This window comes from Molothrus ater, chromosome 29, assembly GCF_012460135.2.
Source record: "Molothrus ater isolate BHLD 08-10-18 breed brown headed cowbird chromosome 29, BPBGC_Mater_1.1, whole genome shotgun sequence".
NCBI classification, from domain to species: Eukaryota; Metazoa; Chordata; class Aves; order Passeriformes; family Icteridae; genus Molothrus; species Molothrus ater.
Window position 1 is genome coordinate 1,468,137 of NC_050506.2, and position 20,355 is coordinate 1,488,491.

The following is a 20,355-nucleotide window of genomic DNA, read 5'->3' on the forward strand; positions in this document are numbered from 1 at the left end:
CTGTTCCCAGGCTCTGGCTGTTCCCAGGCTCTGGCTGTTCCCAGGGTCATCTGACTGTTCCCCGGGTCTGATTGTTCCCTGGGATCCAGCTGTTCCCAGGGTCTGATTGTTCCCAGGGTCTGGCTGTTCCCCTGAATCCAAATGTTCCCAAAATCCGGCTGTGCCCAGGGTCTGACTGTTCCTGGGATCCAGCTGTGCCTGGCGTCTGACTGTTCCTGAAATCTGACTGTTCCCAGGGTCTGACTGTTCCCAGGAATCCAAATGTTCCCAAAATCTGACTGTTCCCGGGATCCAGCTGTGCCCAGGGACCGACTGTGGCTCAATCCAGCTGTTCCCAAAATCCAGCTGTTCCCGAAATCCGGCTGTTCCCAGGGTCTGACTGTTCCCAGGGATCCAAATACTCCCAAAATTTGGCTGTTGCCAGGGTCTGACTGTTGCCAGGGTCTGGCTGTGCCCACCCCGCTTTGTTCCCGGTGTCTGATTGTTGCCAGGCTCCGGTTGTTCCTGGGTCTGGTTGTACCCGTGGAGACTGTTCCAGGTGTCCCCTTGTCCCCAGATTCCGGCTGTTCCCAGTGTCTGGTTGTCCCCCAAATTCCGTTTGTCCCGTGTCCAGTTGTCCACAGTGTCCGTTTGTCCTGTGTCCGTTTGTTCCCAAAATTCCGTCTGTTTGGGCTGTTCCCAAATTCCGGCTGTTCCCAAACTCCGGCTGTTCCCGCCCCCCCCCCCCCCGTCCCCATCCCCCCCCAGTGTCCCCAGTTCGGTGCCAAGGTCCCCTCCCAGTGCCCCCCCCCTCCCCTTCCCGGCTTTATCTCCATGGCAACCGCCAAGGGCAGCTCAAGAACGGGGTGGGGGGGGGGCACCAGTGACACCAGTGAATGACACCAGTGAGGGACACCAGTAACACCAGTAACACCAATAAGTGACACCAGTGACACCAGTGAGGGTCACCAGTGACACCAGTGAGGGACACCAGTGGCACCAGTAACACCAATAAGTGACACCAGTAACACCAGTGACACCAGTGAGTGACACCTTCAACACCAGTGACACCAGTAACAGCAGTGAGTGACACCAGTGAGTGACACCAGTGACACCAGTAACTGACACCGGTGACACCAGTGACACCAGTGAAGGGCACCAGTGACACCAATGGCACCAGTGGCACCAGTGAGGGACACCAGTGTCACCAGTCCGCACCAGTTATCGGCTCCCCCAGCCCGCGGCTCCGCTCCCTGCGCCGGCCGCACCCTCCAGCGCCGCCCAGTATCCTCCCAGTATCCGCCCAGTATCCTCCCAGTATCCTCTCAGTATCTTCCCAGTACAGAGCCCGGCGCTCCCCGTGCAGTCCCACACCCTCGGTGCACACCAGTAACCCCAGTGCACACCAGTAACCCCAGTGCACACCAGTAACCCCAGTACCTCCCAGTCTGCCCCAGTTTGTCCCAGTACTGCCCAGTCTGCCCATTGTCCCCAGCACCTCCCAGTCCTCCCAACGCCCCCCAGTTCCCCCTGTGCTGCATCTTCCCAGTGCTCCCAGTCCATCCCACTCCTCCCAGTGCCCCCAGTCTGTCCCAGTCCTCCCAGTGCCTGTTTGTTCCAGTCCCCCCAGTCCCCTCAATCCATCCCAGTCTCCCCAGTCTGTCCCAGTCCTCCCAGTGCCCTCAATCCATCCCAGTCCCCCCAGTTCCCCTAGTCCCCCCAGTTCCCCCAGTCCATCCCAGTCCCCCCAGTGCTCCCAGTCCCTCCCAGTTCCCCCAGTCTCTCCCAGTCTCTCCCAGTCCTCCCAGTGCCGGTCTGTTCCAGTCCCCCCGGTGCTCCCAGTGCCTCCCAGTCTGTCCCAGTCCCTTTGTCCCCTGTCCGTCCCTCGGTTGTCCCCCCCTGCCCCCCCCCCTCCCCAGTCCCCGCTGTCCCCCCCGTGTCCCCCCCGCTGTCCCCCCCCGCTGCCCCCCAAGCTGAACAAACAGCGCTGACGCGGGACCGGGGCCCCGTGCCGGGACCGTCCCCACGGGGGACCCGGGACCGCCCCACGCCCCCTCCCGGAACACAGCCCTGCCCCCAGTCCTCCCAGCCCGTCCCAGCCCGTCCCAGCCCCTCCCAGTCCGTCCCAGCCCCTCCCAGTCCGTCCCAGCCCCTCCCAGTCCATCCCAGTTCTCCCAGATCCCCAGTCGCCCCCAGTGCTCAGACCCCTCAGTCCTCCAGGCCCCCCCAAAGTCCCCACAGCCCCCCCAGTACCACCCAGTCCCCCCCAGTCCGTCCCATTCCTCCCAATCCCCCCCAGCCCCCACAGCACTCCCAGTACCCCCCAGTCTATCCCAGCACTCCCAGTAGCCCCCAGTCCATCCCAGTCCCACCCAGTCCTCTCAGCCCATCCCAGTTCTCCCAGACTCCCAGTCTTCCTTGTTCCCCCCACTCCTCAGAGCCCCCTGTCCTCCAGGCCCCCCTAAATCCCCCCAGTCCCTCCCAGTTCCCCCCAGTCCTGCTCACTCCTCCCCAGTCCATCCCAATCCTCCCAGTCCCCCCCAGTTCCCCCCAGTCGCCCCCATTCCTCAGACCCTCCAGTCCTCCAGCCCCCCCCAAGTCACCCCAGCCTCTCCCACTCCACCCAGTCCATCCCAGTCCATCCCAGTTCGTCCCAGTTCTCCCCAGTCCTCCCACTCACCCCAGTCCCTTCATTCCCCCCCTTCCCCAGTCCCCTCAACCCCCTCCCAGTCCTCCCCAATTCCCTCCCAGGTCCCTCCCAGTTCCCTCCCAGTCCCCCCAACCCACTCCCAGTCCATTCCAGCTCCATCCCAGTCCTTCCCAGTGCCCCCCATCCCCTGCCCGTCCCCGCCGCCCCCCGCCCCGCGCAGCTGCTGCCCGTGGGCGGCAGGAATGCGACAGGCGGGGGGACACGGGGGGGGACAACACGCGTGACACCTCAGGACACGCGTGACACCCTCAGAACACACGGACAGGACACGCGTGTCACACACAGGACACACACAGAGGACACACGGACAGGACACGCGTGTCACACGCAGGACACACGGACAGGACACACCCAGGACACGCGGGGGTCTCGGGGGGTCCCTGTGCCCCCGGTGTCGCTGGTTTTGGGGATTTTGGGGGGGGTCGCAGCCTCTGCCCCCCACGCGCGACAGGGGAGGGGGCGGGGTCAGGAATGGGCGGGGTTTTGGTGGCGCTCAGCCCCCGTTCGGCTCCGCTCGGCCCCATTTGGGTCTTTCCGGATCCGTTCGGCTCCGTTCAGCCTCATTCGGCTCCTTTCGGAGCGGTTCGGCTCCGTTCAGCCTCATTCGGCTCCTTTCGGATCCGTTCGGCTCCGTTCAGCCTCATTCGGCTCCTTTCGGAGCGGTTCGGCTCCGTTCAGCCTCATTCGGCTCCTTTCGGATCCGTTCGGCTCCGTTCAGCCTCATTCGGCTCCTTTCGGATCCGTTCGGTTCCTTTCAGCCTCATTCGGCTCCTTTCGTTTCTTTCGGCTCCGCTCGGCTTCATTCGTGTGATTTCGGTTCCTTTCGGCTCCTCTCAGCTCCGGCTCGGCTCCGCTCGGCCTCACTCGGCTTCTTTCGGTTCCTTTCGGCCCCTCTCGGTTCCGCATCCCCCAGCACCGCCCCCCACCCCCAATCTGGGGGGGGATCCCGTGGGGACATTTGGGGGGAGAGGCAATGAGGGGGGACCCCCTGCCCACCCTGGGGGTCCCCATGTCCTTGGAGAGACCCCAAACCCCACCCTGAGGGTCCCCATGTCCTTGAGGGACCCCAAACCCACGCTGGGGGTCCCCATGTCCCTGGAGGGGTGGCACTGACCCCTTCCTGCCACCCCTGCAGGATTTGGGGTCAGGGCACCCCGATTTCACCCCAAATTCCTCACTGGAGCCTCTGGATTTCCCCTCCCCCGAGGCCCCAAACCCAGGGATACCCCAAAAAGCCAGGGACACCCCAAATCCACCGTCTGCACCCCAAAAACAGCTCCACCATCGGAATAGGGGTTTTTATTTGATGCACCCAAGGTTTGGTGCCTGCAGGCGCTGCCCAAGGTCCCTTTGCCCTCTCCAGGGGATTTCGGGGTCCCCATCACCCCATAAACCCAGGGACACCCCAAATCAATCAATCAATCAATCACACCCCAAAATCACCACCACCATCAGAACTGGGGGGATATTTAATAAATAAATTCGTGTTTTGGGACCATCACTGCAAGTCGGGGCTGGTCGAGGTCCCGTTGGTCTCCTGAGGGATTTTGGGGCCCCCTTTGCCCCCATAAACCCAGGGACATCCCACAAACCCAGAGACACCCCAAAACCAGCACCACCATCATAACGGGGAGGATTCTCAGTATTTACACCCAGATTTTGGTGGTGTCACCTCGACTTGGAGCTGGGCAAGGTCCTGTTGATCTCCTGAGAGATTTTGGGGCCCCCTTTGCCCCCATAAACCCAGGGACACCCCAAACCCACCACCACCATCATAACTGGGGGGATTTTTGCTATTTACACCTGGATTTTGGTGGCATCACCTCAACTCAGGGCTAGCCGAGGTCCCATTGCTCTCATGGGGGATTTTGGGGTCCTTCTTGCTCCCCGACAAACCCAGGGACACCCAAAAAACTCAGGGACACCCCAAATCCACCGTTCTCACCCCAAACCCACCACCTGCACCATAACCGGGGGGATTTTCCCTATTTACACCCAGATTTTGGTGGCATCACCTCAGCTTGGGGCTGGCCAAGGTCCCGTTGCTCTCCTGAGAAATTTCGGGGTCCCCTTCGTCTCTCCAAACCCAGGGACACCTCAGACCCACCACCACCATAACGGGGAGGATTCTCAGTATTTACACCCAGATTGTGGTGGCATCACCTCAGCTTGGGGTTGGCCAAGGTCCCATTGATCTCCTGTGAGATTTTGGGCTCCCCTTTGCCCCCACAAACCCAGGGACGCCCAAAAAACTCAGCGACACCCCAAACCCACCACCACCACCACAACAGGGGGGGATTTCTCCCTATTTACACCTGGATTTTGGTGGCATCACCGCGACTCGGGGCTGGCCAAGGTCCCGTTGCTCTCGCGGGGGGACATTTCGGGGTCCCCCTCGCCCCCCGCGGCCGCAGCCTCGTCCAGGCGGCTGGGGATGGACCAGTACAGGTGGGCATCGCGGCGGGCGGCGGCGGCTGCCAGCTGGCGGGCGCTGCAGGCCGGGGTGGGCACGGGCACCGTGTGGTGGAAGCCCCCGTAGTCCACCTCGTAGAAGCCCTCCTCCAGGCTGAGCAGCGGCGTGAAACGGTGACCCCAGAGCACCTCGTCCGCCAGGTAGGAGCTGCGAGCCTGGCACGTCATCCCTGGGGGGCGCGGGGTGGGGGGCACCCCGATATCTGAGTCACTCAGGGCATGGGGGACCCCAATACCTGAATCACTCAGGGCATGGGGGACTCCAATTCCTGAAGAATCCAGGACACGGGAAACCCCAAATCTGATAGGAGGGCTCTGTGAAACCCCCAGAGTTTGGGGCACCCCAATTCCTGGATCACTCAGGGCATGGGGACCCCAATTCCTGAAGGTTCCTGACCCCACAGCACCTTGTGGGACTCCAAAACCTGAAGGTTCCTGACCCCAGAGCACCTCATCTGCCAGGTAGGAGCTGCACACCTGGCACATCATCCCTGGGGGGCACAGGGTGGGGGGCACCCCAATATCTGGGTCACTCAGGGCATGGGGACCCCAATACCTGAAGCCCCCAGGACATGGGGGACTCCACTTCCTGAAGAATCCAGGACACGAGAAACCCCAAATCTGGTAGGTGGGGTGTGTGGAACCCCCAGAGTTTGGGGCACCCCAGTACCTGAAGGCATCTATCCACGTGGAGATGACACAGCCCCACTGATGTGTCCCCATGGAGATGAGGTGTCCCCATGGATGTGATGGGGATGGGGTGTCCCCATGGAGACAATGTGTCCCCATGGAGGTGATGGGTCCCAAGAAGATGATGTCCCCATGGAGATAAGATGTCCCCAAGAAGATGATGTGTCCTCATGGAGATGTCCCCATGGAGGTGATGGATCCCCATGGAGGTGATGCCCCCACAGAGGTGAGATGTCCCCAGGAAGATGACGTGCCCTCATGGACGTGTCCCCATGGATCTGTCCCACAGAGATGATGTGTCCTCATGGAGATGTCCCCACAGATGTGTCCCATGGACGTGATGTGTCCCATGAAGAAAATACATCCCCACAAAGACGATGAGTCCCACAGAGGTGACATCTCCATGGACGTATCCACACAAAGACACCAAATCCCTGTGCCACCAAAGCATCCCCGTGCCACCAAGGTGTCCCCATGCCACCAGAGCATCCCTGTGCCACCAAGACATCCCCGTGCCACCGAGGCGTCCCCATGCCATTGTGTCCCTGTGCCACCAAAGTGTCCCCATGCCATTGAGGCATCCATGTGCCACCAAGGTGTCCCTGCGCCACTGAGGCACCCCCGTGCCACCAAGGTGTCCCCGCCCCGTTTACCTGTGGCCTCCACCATGCCCTCGAGGATGACGACGATCTCGAAGTCGTCCCTCTCCAGCTGCCCCCGCGACACGTCCCAGAAGGGGCTGCGCTCGTCGATCTCGTGGCTGATGATGAGCGGCGACACCAGGAAGAGCCGATCGTCGCCGGTCTCGAATCCCACGCTCAGGTCGGTCTGGTCGAGCGGGATGAACTCGCCCTCCTGGGTCTGCTTGGACTGGATGAGCTTGGCGCGGATGGAGGCCTCCACGATGTGCGAGTCGCGCAGGTCGCCCACGCGGAACATCAGGCACAGGCGGTCGTCGCGCAGCGACACCACGGCGTGCGAGGAGAACACCAGCGTCTCGGCGCGCTTGTTGGGCTGCGAGATCTTGACGAACATGCAGCCCACCATGAAGGCGTTGACCATGGAGCCCAGGATGGCCTGCAGCAGCAGCAGCACGATGCCCTCGGGGCACGTGTCCGTGATGACGCGGTGGCCGTAGCCGATGGTGGTCTCGGTCTCGATGGAGAACAGGAAGGCCGACACGAAGCCGTTGAGGTTGTTGACGCACGGCGTCCAGGTGTGGTCGCCCAGGTGCTCCAGGTCGCCGCGGCTGTAGGCGATGACCCACCAGATGAGGCCGAAGAAGAGCCAGGTGAGGGCGTAGGCCAGGATGAAGATGAGGAGGCTGAAGCGCCACTTGAGGTCCACCAGGGTGGTGAAGATGTCGGTCAGGTAGCGGTAGGTCTCGCGCACGTTGCCGTGCTGCACGTTGCACTTGCCGTCCTTCTCCACGTAGCGCTGGCGCTTCCGGGCCCCCGCGCCCCCCCTGGCCCCCCACGGGCGGCGTTTGGGGGCCTGGGGGGGTTGGGGAGGGGGCTTGGCCTCGGCCGGGACCCCCGTGGGGACCCCCTCGGGGACCCCGCAGAAGGCGGCGTTGTCCTGAGCCATCGGCGGCGGCTGGGGGGGACAGGGGGTGAGGACTGGGGGGACTGGGGACCTCAAACTGGGGGGACTGGGATGGGGGGAAAGGGGGGACTGGGGACCTCAAACTGGGGGGACTGGGAAGGAAGGGGGGGGATTGCACCCCCAAAGACTGGGAGGAAGGAATGGGGGGATGGAGGTGCCAAACTGGGTGCACTGGGATGGGCGAGTGGGGAATGGAGCCCTCAAACTGGGGGAACTGGGAGGGAGGAATGGGGGGATGGAGGTCACAAACTGGGGGGACTGGGATGGGGGAGTAGGGGATGGAGACCTCAAACTGGGGGGAATGGGAAGGAAGGGGGGGGATTGCACCCCCAAAGATTGGGAGGAGGGAATGGGGAGATGGAGCCCTCAAACTGGGAGGACTGGGAAGGAATGGGGGGATGGAGGTGCCAAACTGGGGGAACCGGGATGGGGAGAATGGGAGGATGGAGGTGCCAAACTGGGGGGACTGGGATGGAAGAATGAAGGGATGGAGACCTCAAACTGGGGGAACTGGGATGGGGGGAAAGGGGGGATTGCATCCCCAAACTGGGGGGACTGGGAGAGAGGAATAGGGTCATGGAGCCCTCAAACTGGGACGACTGGGATGGGAAAATGGGGGGATGAAGGTCACAAACTGGGGGGGACTGGGATGGGGGGGAAAGGGAGGATTGCACCCACAAACTGGGGGGATCAGGAAAAGGGAATAGGGGGGCTGGAGGTGCCAAACTGGGGGGAATGGGAAGGAGGAATGGGGGGGATTGCACCCTCAAACTGGGGGGGGACTGGGATGGGGAAATGGGAGACGGAGATCTCAGACTGGGGGAACTGGGACAGGGCCTTGCACACGCGCCGAGCTCCCCCCCTCCCTTGCACACTCACCCCGGGTCACGCGCGCACCCCCACACCCCCCAACCCCCCCTTACACACACGTGTGCCCCAATGGGGGGGGGGGGGGGTCCCTAAAGCACCACCCCCAATCCCCCCCTCCGCATTAATTCCTGGATTTTGGGGGGCCCGGCCGGGTTTGGGGGGCCATGGCCGGGTTTGGGGGGCACGGCCGGGATTGGGGGGGGTCTGGCCGGGATTGAGGGGCACGGTGGGTCTGGGGGGGGGTACGGCCGGGTTCGGAGGGGGCACGGTCGGGTTTGGGGAGCACGGCCGGGTTTGGGGGTGGCGTAGCCGGGTTTGGGGGGCAGAGCCGGGTTTGGGGGGGCATAGCCGGGTTTGTGGATGACATAGGCGGGTTTGGCGGGCACGGCCGGGTTTGGGGATGGCATAGGCGGGTTTGGGGGGCCCGATCGGATTTGGGGGGCACGGCCGGGTTCGGGTGTGCCCGGCCGGGTTCGGGGGTCCCCCCCAGCCCCCCCCCGCCCTCTCTCACCGCTGCCGCAGCCCCGCTCGCTCCGCGCTCTCCGGGTCCCCCCCCCCCCCGCCCCGTTCCCCGGCAACGGCCGCGCTCGGATAAAAATACCGGGAGCCCCCGCCCCCCCCCCCCCCCACCGCACGGACACCGGCCCGGGGGTGGCCAGCGACAGCCCAACCCCCCCACCACCCCCGAGATCCGTTTCGCCCCCATCATCAGCGCAAACCCCCCCATAATTAACGCAACCCCCCCATAATTAGCACCCCCCCCCCCCAAAAATAATTAACCCGGGGGGGCTCCTCATTAGCCCAGCCCCCCTCTCCTCATCGCCAGCCCGGGGGTGTCCAGCGCTTGCCCAGCCCCCCCCCCCCCCCCCGAATTATCACAGCCCCCCCCAAGCCATTATTAGCCCCTCATTAATTAGCCCCTCATTAATTAGCCCAGTCGCCCCTGCGCTAGCCCAGGGCTGCCGTTCGCTCCCTCGGATTAGTCCCCCCCCCATAATTAGCCAGGGGGTGCCCGTCATTAGCCCAGCCCCCTCCCCGGCTCAGCCCCTCCCTCCCCCCCTCATTAACCCAGACCCCCCCCCCATTAGCCCAGACCCCCCTCATTAGCCCAACCCCCCCTTATTAGCCCAGAGCCCCCCCCTTATTAGCCCAGACCCCCCCTTATTAGCCCAGACCCCCCCTCATTAGCCCAGACCCCTCATTAGCCCAGACCCCCCCTCATTAGCCCAGAGGGGGTCCCTTGACAGGCCCCGCCCCCCCGGTAGCCCCGCCCCGAGGTCACTCGCCCGCCCCTCCCCCCCCCCGAGTGGACAAAGGATCTTTGTGACTCCGGAGCGGCCGCGACGGGCCTGGCCTGGGGCAGCCACGGACACACGGACACACGGACACACGGACACACGGACACACTGACCAGCCACCCATGGACACACGGACACACTGACACACGGACACACGGACACACGGACACACTGACCAGCCACCCATGGACACACGGACACACTGACCAGCCACGGACACACGGACACACTGACCAGCCACCCATGGACACACGGACACACTGACCAGCCACGGACACACGGACACACGGACACACTGACCAGCCACCCATGGACACATGGACACAGGGACACATGGACACACGGACAAACTGACCAGCCATGGACACACGGATACACGGACACACGGACACATGGACTCACTGGCCAGCCACCCATGGACACACGGACACATGGACACACTGACCAGCCACCCATGGACACACGGACACATGGATACACTGACCAGCCACAGACACACGGACACACGGACACACTGACCAGCCACCCATGGACACACGGACACATGGACACACTGACCATCCGCTCATGGACACACGGACACACGGACACACTGACCAGCCACCCATGGACACACGGACACACTGACCAGCCACGGACACACGGACACACTGACCAGCCACCCATGGACACACGGACACATGGATACACTGACCAGCCACGGACACACGGACACACGGACACACTGACCAGCCACCCATGGACACATGGATACACTGACCAGCCACGGACACACGGACACACTGACCAGCCACCCATGGACACATGGACACAGGGACACATGGACACACGGACACACTGACCAGCCATGGACACACGGATACACGGACACACGGACACACGGACACACTGACCAGCCACCCATGGACACACGGACACATGGATACACTGACCAGCCACCCATGGACACATGGACACAGGGACACATGGACACACGGACAAACTGACCAGCCATGGACACACGGATACACGGACACACGGACACATGGACTCACTGGCCAGCCACCCATGGACACACATGGACACACGGACACACTGACCAGCCACGGACACATGGACACACGGACACACTGACCAGCCACCCATGGACACACGGACACACGGACACACTGACCAGCCATGGACACACGGACACACGGACACACGGACACACTGACACATGGATACACTGACCAGCCACGGACACATGGACACACTGACCAGCCACCCATGGACACACGGACACATGGATACACTGACCAGCCACAGACACACGGACACACTGACCAGCCACCCATGGACACACGGACACATGGATACACTGACCAGCCACGGACACACGGACACACGGACACACGGACACACTGACCAGCCACCCAGGGACACATGGACACACAGATACACAGACACACGGACACACGGACACACGGACACACTGACCAGCCACCCATGGACACACGGACACATGGATGCACTGACCAGCCACGGACACACGGACACACGGACACACTGACCAGCCACCCATGGACACACGGACACATGGATGCACTGACCAGCCACGGACACACGGACACACTGACACACTGACCAGCCACCCATGGACACACTGACACACTGACCAGCCACGGACACACGGACACACGGACACACTGACCAGCCACCCATGGACACATGGACACAGGGACACATGGACACACGGACACACTGACCAGCCATGGACACACGGATACACGGACACACGGACACATGGACTCACTGACCAGCCACCCATGGACACATGGACACACAGATACACAGACACATGGACACACGGATACACGGACACATGGACACACGGACACATGGATACATGGATACACTGACCAGCCACGGACACACAGATACATGGACACACTGACCAGCCAGCCATGGACACACGGACACATGGACACACTGACACACTGACCATCCACTCATGGACACACGGACACATGGACACACTGACCAGCCACGGACACACGGACACTGACCAGCTAACCACGGACACACGGACACACGGAAACACAGACACATGGACACTGACCAACACACTGACCATCCACCCACGGACACACGGACACACGGACGCTCTGACCAGCCACCCACGGACCCACGGTGTAGCCCCAGGCACTCCCTGGTGCCCGCGGGACCCTGCCCGGACCCTCCAGGACCCCCCTTGGAGGCACCGGTGCCCAGGGGACCCCTTTGAGACCCCCAGTGTCCCCAACGGGACCCTCAGTGCCGGTGTCGGTGCCCGGGGCACCCTGCAGAGACCCCCGGTGCCCCCAACGGGACCCCCAGTGCCCGGGGCACAAGGCCCGACCCCCGGGTGCGGTGTCCCTGCCTGGACATCCCCCCTCGTGCCCCCCGGTGCCCCCACCAGGCCCCCCATTGCCGGTCGCGATGCCCGCACCCCGCCCCCACCCCCCCGGGACCCTCATGGCGGTGCCGGTGCCCGCGGGCGGGGTCCCCCTGTCCCCCCCCGTGCCCGGTAACGTGACCCGGTGCCGGCCGGCTCCTTTTCCACCCCATTAACCCCCGGCCCGCCCCCGGCGGCTCCTCCCCGGTTCCGCGGGGGGGGGGGGGGGGGGTGCCCGTCCCGCCGCCGCGGCCCCGCCGAGCCATAAAGCCCATGGGGAGCCGGCCGGGCTGAGCACGGCGGGACCCGCGACCCCCCCAGCAAGGTAAGGGCGGCCCGGGGGGGTCCCCGGGGGTCCCCCGTCCCATCCTGGGGGGTGCCGAGGGCGGCGGGCACCGGCCGGTGGTGCTGGGATGGCACCGGCGCTGCAGAGGGGAGCCCTGGGACCCCTTGTCCCCCCCCGCCCTGGTGGCACCATAGCCCCGATGTCCCCACATCCCCGTGTCGCCATCACCCGTGACACCGTGAGGCCACGTCCCCACGTCCCCCTGTCCACCCATCGCTGGTCCCCAAATCATCGTGTTGCCAAGTCCCTCATGCCCACGTCCCCAAATCCTCGTGTCCCACATTGCCATGTCCTCATTTCTCTGGATCCCCATGGCCTGATGTCCCCATGTCACGTACCACCCTGTCCCTGTGTCCCTGGATCCCCAAGTTCCACGTATCACTGTATCCCCATATTCCCAAATCCCTGTGTCCCTGTTTCCCCATGTCCCCATATCCCAGCGTCCCCATGTCCCCATGTCACGTACCACCCTGTCCCTGTGTCCCTGGGATATGGGATATCCATTCTCACATTTCCCAGTGTCCCCATGGCCCCATTCCCCCATCGCCTTGTCCCCATGTCCCCATATTCTCCCATATCCCAATGTCCCCATGTCCTCATGTCCCCATATCCCCATGTCCCCATATTCCCGTGTCCCTGTGCCTCACAGCAATGTGTCCCCATTCCCCTGTGTCCCCATGTCCCCACACTCTCAGATCCTGTCTCCCTCTCCCACGTCCCCAACATCCTGTTCCCCACATCCCCATGTCCCCATGTCACATATCCCCATGTCCTCTGTCCCCACGGCCCTGTCTCTGTATCCCATGTCCCTGTGTCTCCGTGTCCCCATCCCATGTCCCCATGTCACTTATTCCGTGTCCTATGTCCCCATGTCCCCCTGTCCCTCTATTCCGATGTCCCCATGTCTCTGTGTCCCCTGTACCCCACGTCCCCACCCCATGTCCCCGTGTCATGTATCCCCAGGTCTGATGTCCCCAAGGCCCCTCCCTGTCCCTTTATCCCCATGTCCCCATGTCCCAGGTGTGTGTTATCCCAGGTGTGAATTATCCTGGGTGTGGGTTATCCTGGGTGTGGGTTATCCTGGGTTGGTTATCCCAGCTGTGGGTTACCCAGAATTTGAATTATCCCAGCTGTGGGTTATCCCAACTGTGGGTTATCCTGGATGTGGGTTATCCCGGAATTTGGGTTATCCTGGAATTTGGGTTATCCCAGGGTTAACCCACATTAACCAGGTGTGGGTTATCCCAATTATGAGTTATTCCATTATTCCAGGATATTGGTTATCCCCAGGTGTGGGTTATTCCGAGTGTCCCAGGTGTGGGTTATCCCAGAATCTGGGTTATCCCAGGTGTGGATTATCCTGGGTTTGCATTATTCCAGGTGTGAGTTATCCCAGCTATGAATTGTTCCAGGTGTGGGTTATTCTGAGTGTCCCAGGTGTGGGTTATCCCAGAATTTGGGTTATCCCAGCTGTGGGTAATCCTGGGTTTGCATTATCTCAGGTGTGGGCTAACCTGGGATGTGGGTTATCCCAGGTGTGGGTTATCCTGGAATTTGGATTGTCCTGGATGTAGACTAACCCAGGTGTAAGTTATCCTGGGTGTGAATTATCCCAAAGGTGAATTATCCCGGGTGTGGGTTATCCTGGGTGTGAATTATCCCGGATGTGACCTAACGCTCTATTCTGGGGTCCCCCCAATGCAGTGAGTGGGACCTGGGACCCCCATCCTGGCCGTGGTGGGGACACCCCCAGGACCCCCGTGGTCACCATGGGGAGGGGGGACACCCCCGGGACCCCCAGTGGGGACATGGAGGGGACAAGGGTCCCCCAGGTCACACAGCAGGGCCAGAGCGGGGACCTGGGACCCTCATGGTGGCACTGACAGTGACAGAGGACCCTGGGACCCCCAGTGGTGGCCGTGATAGTGACAGAGGAGCCACAGGACCCCCGTGGTGGCCATGAGAGTGTCAGGGGACCCCTGTGGTGACAGTGCCAGTAACGATGGAGGTCCCTGTGCCCCCCTCGGTGACAGTGCCAGTAACCATGGGGGTCCCTGTGCCCCTCTCGGTGGCCCTGGCAGTGTCACAGGCCCCCCCTTGGTGACAGTGCCATCAGCCATTGGGATCACTGTGCCCCCCTCGGTGACAGTGGGGTCCCTGTGCCCCCCTCAGTGGCCCTGGCAGTGTCACTGTCCCCCTTTGGTGACAGTGGCAGTCACCATGGGGGTCCCTGTGTCCCTCTTAGTGACAGTGGCATTAATGACGAGGGTCCCTGTGCCCCCCTTGGTGACAGTGCCATCAGCCATGGGGGTCCCTGTGCCCCCCTCGGTGACAGTGCCATCAGCCATGGGGGTCCCTGTGCCCCCCTCGGTGACAGTGCCATCAGCCATGGGGGTCCCTGTGTCCCCTCGGTGGCCCTGGCGGTGTCGCGGGCCCCCCGGGACCCCCGCGCTGGCGGTGGCGGTGTCGCGCGGGGCTCTGCATCTTAACGAGGGCTCCGTCAAAGCGCCTTTGTCCCCCCGCCAGCCCCATTGAAACCTCGGCTCCGGCCGCACAATGGCCCCACTGTCCCTGTCCCCGTCCCTGTCCCCCCCCCCCGCCACCGCCACCCCCCCCTCCACCCCCGCCGCACCCACCCCGCGCCCCCCTCCTCAATTCGGGGACCCCTCCGCGGGGCTGGGGGGCCGCTCCTTCACCCCCCCCCAATCCCAGTTACCCCAGTTTGGAGCAGCCCCGCACCCCAGTTTGTGGCGGGGGGGGGGCGCGGCTGGCGGGGCGCCCGGTCACGCCTGGCACCGCCGCGCCGTGGGAACGGTGCCCGCGCCGCCGGTGCCAGCGGGACGCGAGGAACGGGGACGAGTCCCTGGGGGCCCCCCCTCAGTCCTCCTGTACCACCCCCCACCCCTCCATGTAGGGCCGGGCCTTTACGGTGACCCCCAAAGTGACCAGAACACCCCCGAGGGGAAACTGAGGCACGGGGCGGGTGTCGGGGGGGGTTAATGGGTAACCGGTTATGCCGCGGGCACCGGGAACGGGAACAAGCTGCGGCTTGTCCCGAACCGTGTCCGGCCACCGGAGCACGCCCGGGGGACATGGGGGGCACGCGGGGCCCTCTGAGGGGGCGGAGACCCCAAAAATGGGGCAGGGGGGTGGGGAGACCAAAAATGGGGGGTGGGGGGGAGAAAGGGGGGGGGGTCAGGAGCATAAAAAGAGGGGGGGAGGGCCCCAAAGAGGGGGGCAGGGGTGTGCAGAGACCCCCAAAGCAGGGGGTGGGGAGACGGTGGGTTTGGGGACATGGGGGGCCTTGGGGACATGGGGACTCTGGGGACATGGGGGGCCTTGGGGACATGGGGGGCCTTGGGGACACGGGGGGCCCTGGGGACACGGTGGCTTTGGGGACATGGTGGTTTTGGGGACATGGGGGCACCTTTAGGGCGCAGAGTGACTTCAGGGACATGGGAGGCCCTGGGCACCCCAGGAACTTGGGGACACGGTGTGGCTTTGGGGACACGCGGTGGCTCTGTGGACACAGTGGCTCTGAGGGGACACGGTGGCCCCAGGGACCCCCACAGCCCATCTGGGAAGGAGCAGCTCCTTGTCCCCTCTTTGGGGACACCGATGTCCCCTCTGTCCCGGCTGTCCCCGTCCCTCCCAGGACATTTCCCTGGCGCAGCCAGGACGGTGGCAGTGCCACTCGTGTCCCCCAGCCTTGGCTGCCACGGGGACACCGGGCTCCAAGGGTGCCACCACCTCCCGGTGTCCCCGTGTCCCCGGCACGCTGCCCCTTCCGCGGCGGAAACGGTGGCGGGGCCAGAGGCTGGCGGGGGCTGAAAGGGCCTTTTTTGGGATGGGGACACCGGGACACGGGGACACCGGGGAGGCGCCTGGCGCTGCCCCCGGCCGTTTGTCCCTGTCGCCTCCCATTCATCCTCTTCCTCTTCCTCCCGGACGCCTGGGACACTTCCACGGCCACCGGAGCTGCCAGGGGACAGAGGGGGACACGGGGGGGGCACTGAGGGGACACCGAGGGATTTGGGAATGGGGGGAGGCACAAGGAGGGATGGAGGGACAGGGGCATGGACAGAGGGACATGGGGACACACAGTTACAGGGATGACCCCCCTGGTTCCCCCCCTGATGTCGTCCTCCACCTGTCCCTCCCCAGTCCCTCACCTGGCCCCCTGTCCCCACAGATGTTCTCCACCTGTCCCTCACATGTCCCCCATGTCACCTTTGATCACCGCCCCACCTGTCCCTTACCTGTCCCTCTGTCCTCTGCAGGTGCCCCTCTCTACTTGTCCCTCACCTGGCCCTCACCTGTCCCTCCCCTGTCCCCTGTCCCGCAGATGACATTCTCTACCTGTCCCTTACATGTTCCCATAGATGATCTCCTCCATTTTTCCCCCACCTATCCCCTACCTGTGCCCCACCTGTCCCTGACCTGTCCCGCATGTGTCTCCCACCTGTCCCTCACCTGTCCCCGTGTCCCCACAGATGATATTCTCCACCTGTCTCTCTCCTGTCCCTCTCCTGTCCCTGTGTGCCCAAAGATGATCTCCTCTTCCTGTCCCTCCCCTGTCCCCACAGATGATCTCCTCTACCTGTCCCTCACCTGTCCCTCCCCTGTCCCCCACCTGTCCCCGCCCCTCACCTGTCCCCTGTCCCGCAGATGACGTCCTCCACCAAGGTGTACTACAGCCAGACCACGCAGACCGACAGCCGCCCTCTGATGGGGCCGGGGCTGCGGCGGCGCCGCGTGCTGACCAAGGATGGCCGCAGCAACGTGCGCATGGAGCACATCTCGGACAAGCGCTTCCTGTACCTCAAGGACCTGTGGACCACCTTCATCGACCTCCAGTGGCGCTACAAGCTCCTGCTCTTCTCCGCCACCTTCGCCGGCACCTGGTTCGCCTTCGGCGTGGTGTGGTACCTGGTGGCGGCGGCGCACGGCGACCTGCTGGAGTTCGAGCCGCCCGCCAACCACACGCCGTGCGTGATGCAGGTGCACACGCTGACCGGAGCCTTCCTCTTCTCCCTCGAGTCGCAGACCACCATCGGCTACGGCTTCCGCTACATCAGCGAGGAGTGCCCGCTGGCCATCGTGCTGCTCATCACCCAGCTGGTGCTCACCACCATCCTGGAGATCTTCATCACCGGCACCTTCCTGGCCAAGATCGCGCGGCCCAAGAAGCGCGCCGAGACCATCAAGTTCAGCCAGAACGCCGTGGTGGCGCAGCACGACGGCAAGACCTGCCTGATGATCCGCGTGGCCAACATGAGGAAGAGCCTCCTGATCGGCTGCCAGGTCACCGGCAAGCTGCTGCAGACCCACCTGACCAAGGAGGGCGAGAGCGTCCGGCTCAACCAGCTCAACGTGGACTTCCAGGTGGACACGTCCTCGGACAGCCCCTTCCTCATCCTGCCGCTGACCTTCTACCACGTGGTGGACGAGGCCAGCCCGCTGCGGGACGTGTCCCTGCGCTCGGGGGACGGCGACTTCGAGCTGGTGGTCATCCTGAGCGGCACCGTGGAGTCCACCAGCGCCACGTGCCAGGTGCGCACGTCCTACCTGCCCGAGGAGATCCTGTGGGGCTACGAGTTCACGCCGGCCATCTCGCTGTCGGCCAGCGGCAAGTACGTGGCCGACTTCAGCCTCTTCGACCGCGTGGTGAAGGTGGCGGCGCCCTGCTGTCACCACGAGGCCGTGCGGTTCGGGGACCCCGAGAAGGTCAAGCTGGAGGAGTCGCTGCGGGAGGCGGAGCGGGACGGGGAGGGGGCCCCGCTCAGCGTCCGCATCAGCAACGTCTGAGATGGGGGGACACGGAGGTGACATCGGCGCCGGGGCCAGGGGCGGCAGCGCAGCGAGGGGGTGGTGGTGGTGGTGGAGCAAAGGGGTGGTGGCGGATGGTGGAGGGGTCGCCAGGGGCAGGGGGGTGCCAGCATCTGGGGGTGTCACCAGCCCCAAAACGACACCAACACCTGGGGGTGTCACCAGCCCCAAAGGGACACCAACACCTGGGGGTGTCACCAGTGCTGGAGGTGTCACCAGCCCCAAAGGGACACCAACACCTGGGGGTGTCACCAGATTCAAGGGGACACCAACATCTGGAGGTGTCACCGGATTCAAGGGGTCACCAGCCCCAAAGGGACACCAACATCTGGGGGTGTCACCGGATTCAAGGGGACACCAACATCTGGAGGTGTCACCAGCCCTGGAGGTGTCACCAGCCCCGGAGGTGTCACCAGCCCCAAAGGGACACCAGCAACTGGAGGTGTCACCAATGCCTGGAGGTGCCACCAGCCTCAGAGTGTCACCAAGTCTGGAAGTGTTGCCAAGTTTGGAGTTTTCACCACTTTCAATGGGACACCAACCCCTGGAGGTGTCACCAGCCCCAAAGTGTCACCAGCCCCTGGAGGTGCCATCAACCCCAAGGGGATATCAGCGTCTGAAGAAGCCACCAGTCCCCAAGTGTCACTGGTGCTGGGATGTCACCAGCCCTGGTGGTGTCACCAGCCCTGAGTGACACCAACATCTGGAGGTGACACCAAGACCTGGAGGTGACACGAGCCCCAAAATCCTACCAATGCCTGGAATTGTTATCAACATCTGGAGGTGCCACCAATGCCTGGAGGTGCCACCAGGTCCTGAAGGCACCACCAGCCCCAAAGTGTCACCAACACCTGGGAATGCCACCAATGCCTGGACGTGTCACTAAGCTCCGGAGGTGTCACCAGCATCTGGAAGTGCCACCAGCCCCGAGGTGCCACCAGCCCCAAAGTGTCACCAACGCCCAGAAGAGCCACCAGCCAAGACTCCACCAGTGTCTGGAGGTGCCACCAATGCCTGGAGGTGCCACAACCCCTGGAGTGTCACCAACCCCTGGAGATGCCACCAGTCCCAAAGTGCCACCAACCAAGCCCTGGAGGTGCCACGAGCCCTACGATGGCACCAGTCCCCAGAGGTGGCACCAGTCCCTGGTGCCCCAAAGTGCCACCACCCCCTGGAGGTGCCACCATGTCTGGAGGTGTCACCAACCCCTGGAGTGTCACCAGCCCCTGGAGGTGCCACCATGTCTGGAGGTGTCACCAACCCCTGGAGGTGTCACCAACCCCTGAGGTGCCACCATGTCTGGAGGTGTCACCAACCCCTGGAGTGTCACCAACCCCTGAGGTGCCACCAGCCCCCAGGACGCCGCTGCTCCCCCCCCGCCAGGGGAAACTGAGGCAGGAGCCCCCCCCTGCCCCCCCCAAGCGCTGGAGCCCCTCCCTGTTCCCCCCCCCCCCCACCCTGGTTCCGGGCAGTGTCGGGGGGGTCCCCCCGGGGGTGTCACCGATAATCGGCCACCGTGTCCCCTCCCTCCCCGCCCGTCGCTGCTGCTTAACGTAGACCCCGCAATTAACGCGGCCCCCCCCGCACCGGGGCAATTAGTGCCACTAATTAAAGGTGTCGGTAATGAGGAAGGAGCGGGACCCCCCCCCCCTCCAAAACCGCCCCTCCCCCCCCCGGGGGGGGGGCCCGAGCTCGGTTTGGGGGCGGGGGGGGAGGGGCAGGAGTTCAATAAAGGTGACGTCGATGGTGGGGGGTGTCCCCAGTGTCCCCACGGTGTCCCCGATGTCCCCTCAGCCCCAGGGACCCTCCCGCAATGTCCCCAGGGGTTCCCCAATGTCCCCACTGTGACCCCCAATGTCCTCACTGTGACCCCAATGTCCCCACTGTGACCCCCCAGGGACCCCCCCAATGTCCCCAGGGGTCCCAAATGCCCCCCCCCAAAGGGTCCCCCAATGTCACCAGGGACCCACCCAATGTTCCCAGAATGTCCCCTCACTGTCCCCGGAGACACCCCCAGTGTCCCCCTCAATGTCCCCAGCGTCCCCCCAATGTCCCCAGAGACCTCCCAATGTCCCCAGGGTCCCCTCAATGTCCCCACAATGTCCCCAATGTCCCCCGAGACCCCCAGTGTCCCCCCATTGTCCCCCCCGGTGTCACCAGG

General features: G+C 63.8%; 2 protein-coding genes across 8 annotated transcripts; one reads left to right on the forward strand and one right to left on the reverse strand.

Moving 5' to 3' along the window:
* Positions 1-4,128: 4,128 nt before the first annotated feature.
* KCNJ9 (potassium inwardly rectifying channel subfamily J member 9) lies at positions 4,129-8,866 on the reverse strand. 3 transcript variants are annotated; one of them, XM_036397866.2, is made up of 3 exons: positions 8,838-8,866; positions 6,505-7,447; positions 4,129-5,331 (listed from the first exon to the last, which is right to left on the reverse strand). In XM_036397866.2, the coding sequence occupies exons 2-3, from the start codon at positions 7,436-7,438 to the stop codon at positions 5,021-5,023; spliced, it is 1,245 nt and encodes a 414-aa protein (XP_036253759.1). In that variant the 5' UTR covers positions 7,439-7,447; positions 8,838-8,866; the 3' UTR covers positions 4,129-5,020. The 3 variants fall into 3 exon arrangements, with proteins under 3 accessions (XP_036253759.1, XP_036253758.1, XP_054373602.1); XM_036397865.2 differs by lacking the exon at positions 8,838-8,866 and adding an exon at positions 7,534-8,822 and having other exon boundaries at positions 6,505-7,487; XM_054517627.1 differs by lacking the exons at positions 4,129-5,331; positions 8,838-8,866 and adding an exon at positions 5,899-6,129 and having other exon boundaries at positions 6,505-8,823.
* A 3,369-nt stretch (positions 8,867-12,235) lies between these two features.
* KCNJ10 (potassium inwardly rectifying channel subfamily J member 10) lies at positions 12,236-19,943 on the forward strand. Of its 5 annotated transcripts, none has more exons than XR_008508889.1 (3): positions 12,236-12,344; positions 17,034-19,481; positions 19,536-19,943. XR_008508889.1 is itself a non-coding variant. In XM_036397879.2 (2 exons), exon 2 carries the CDS (start codon positions 17,034-17,036, stop codon positions 18,171-18,173), a length of 1,140 nt encoding a protein of 379 aa, XP_036253772.1. In that variant the 5' UTR covers positions 12,236-12,344; the 3' UTR covers positions 18,174-19,943. The 5 variants fall into 5 exon arrangements, 1 of the variants encoding a protein (XP_036253772.1); XR_008508888.1 differs by having other exon boundaries at positions 17,034-19,463; positions 19,500-19,943; XR_008508887.1 differs by having other exon boundaries at positions 17,034-19,426; positions 19,482-19,943.
* The last annotated feature ends 412 nt before the right edge of the window (positions 19,944-20,355 follow it).

What these genes read in the sequence shown, in the direction of transcription:
- KCNJ10 (XM_036397879.2), top strand. Translation starts at nt 17,034, where the DNA reads ATGACGTCCTCCACCAAGGTGTACTACAGCCAGACCACGCAGACCGAC.
- KCNJ9 (XM_036397866.2), bottom strand. Translation starts at nt 7,438, where the DNA reads ATGGCTCAGGACAACGCCGCCTTCTGCGGGGTCCCCGAGGGGGTCCCC. An exon ending in GGGCATGGTGGAGGCCACAG is followed by an intron (nt 5,332 to 6,504) that starts GTAAACGGGGCG and finishes CGCGCCCCCCAG; the next exon opens with GGATGACGTGCCAGGCTCGC.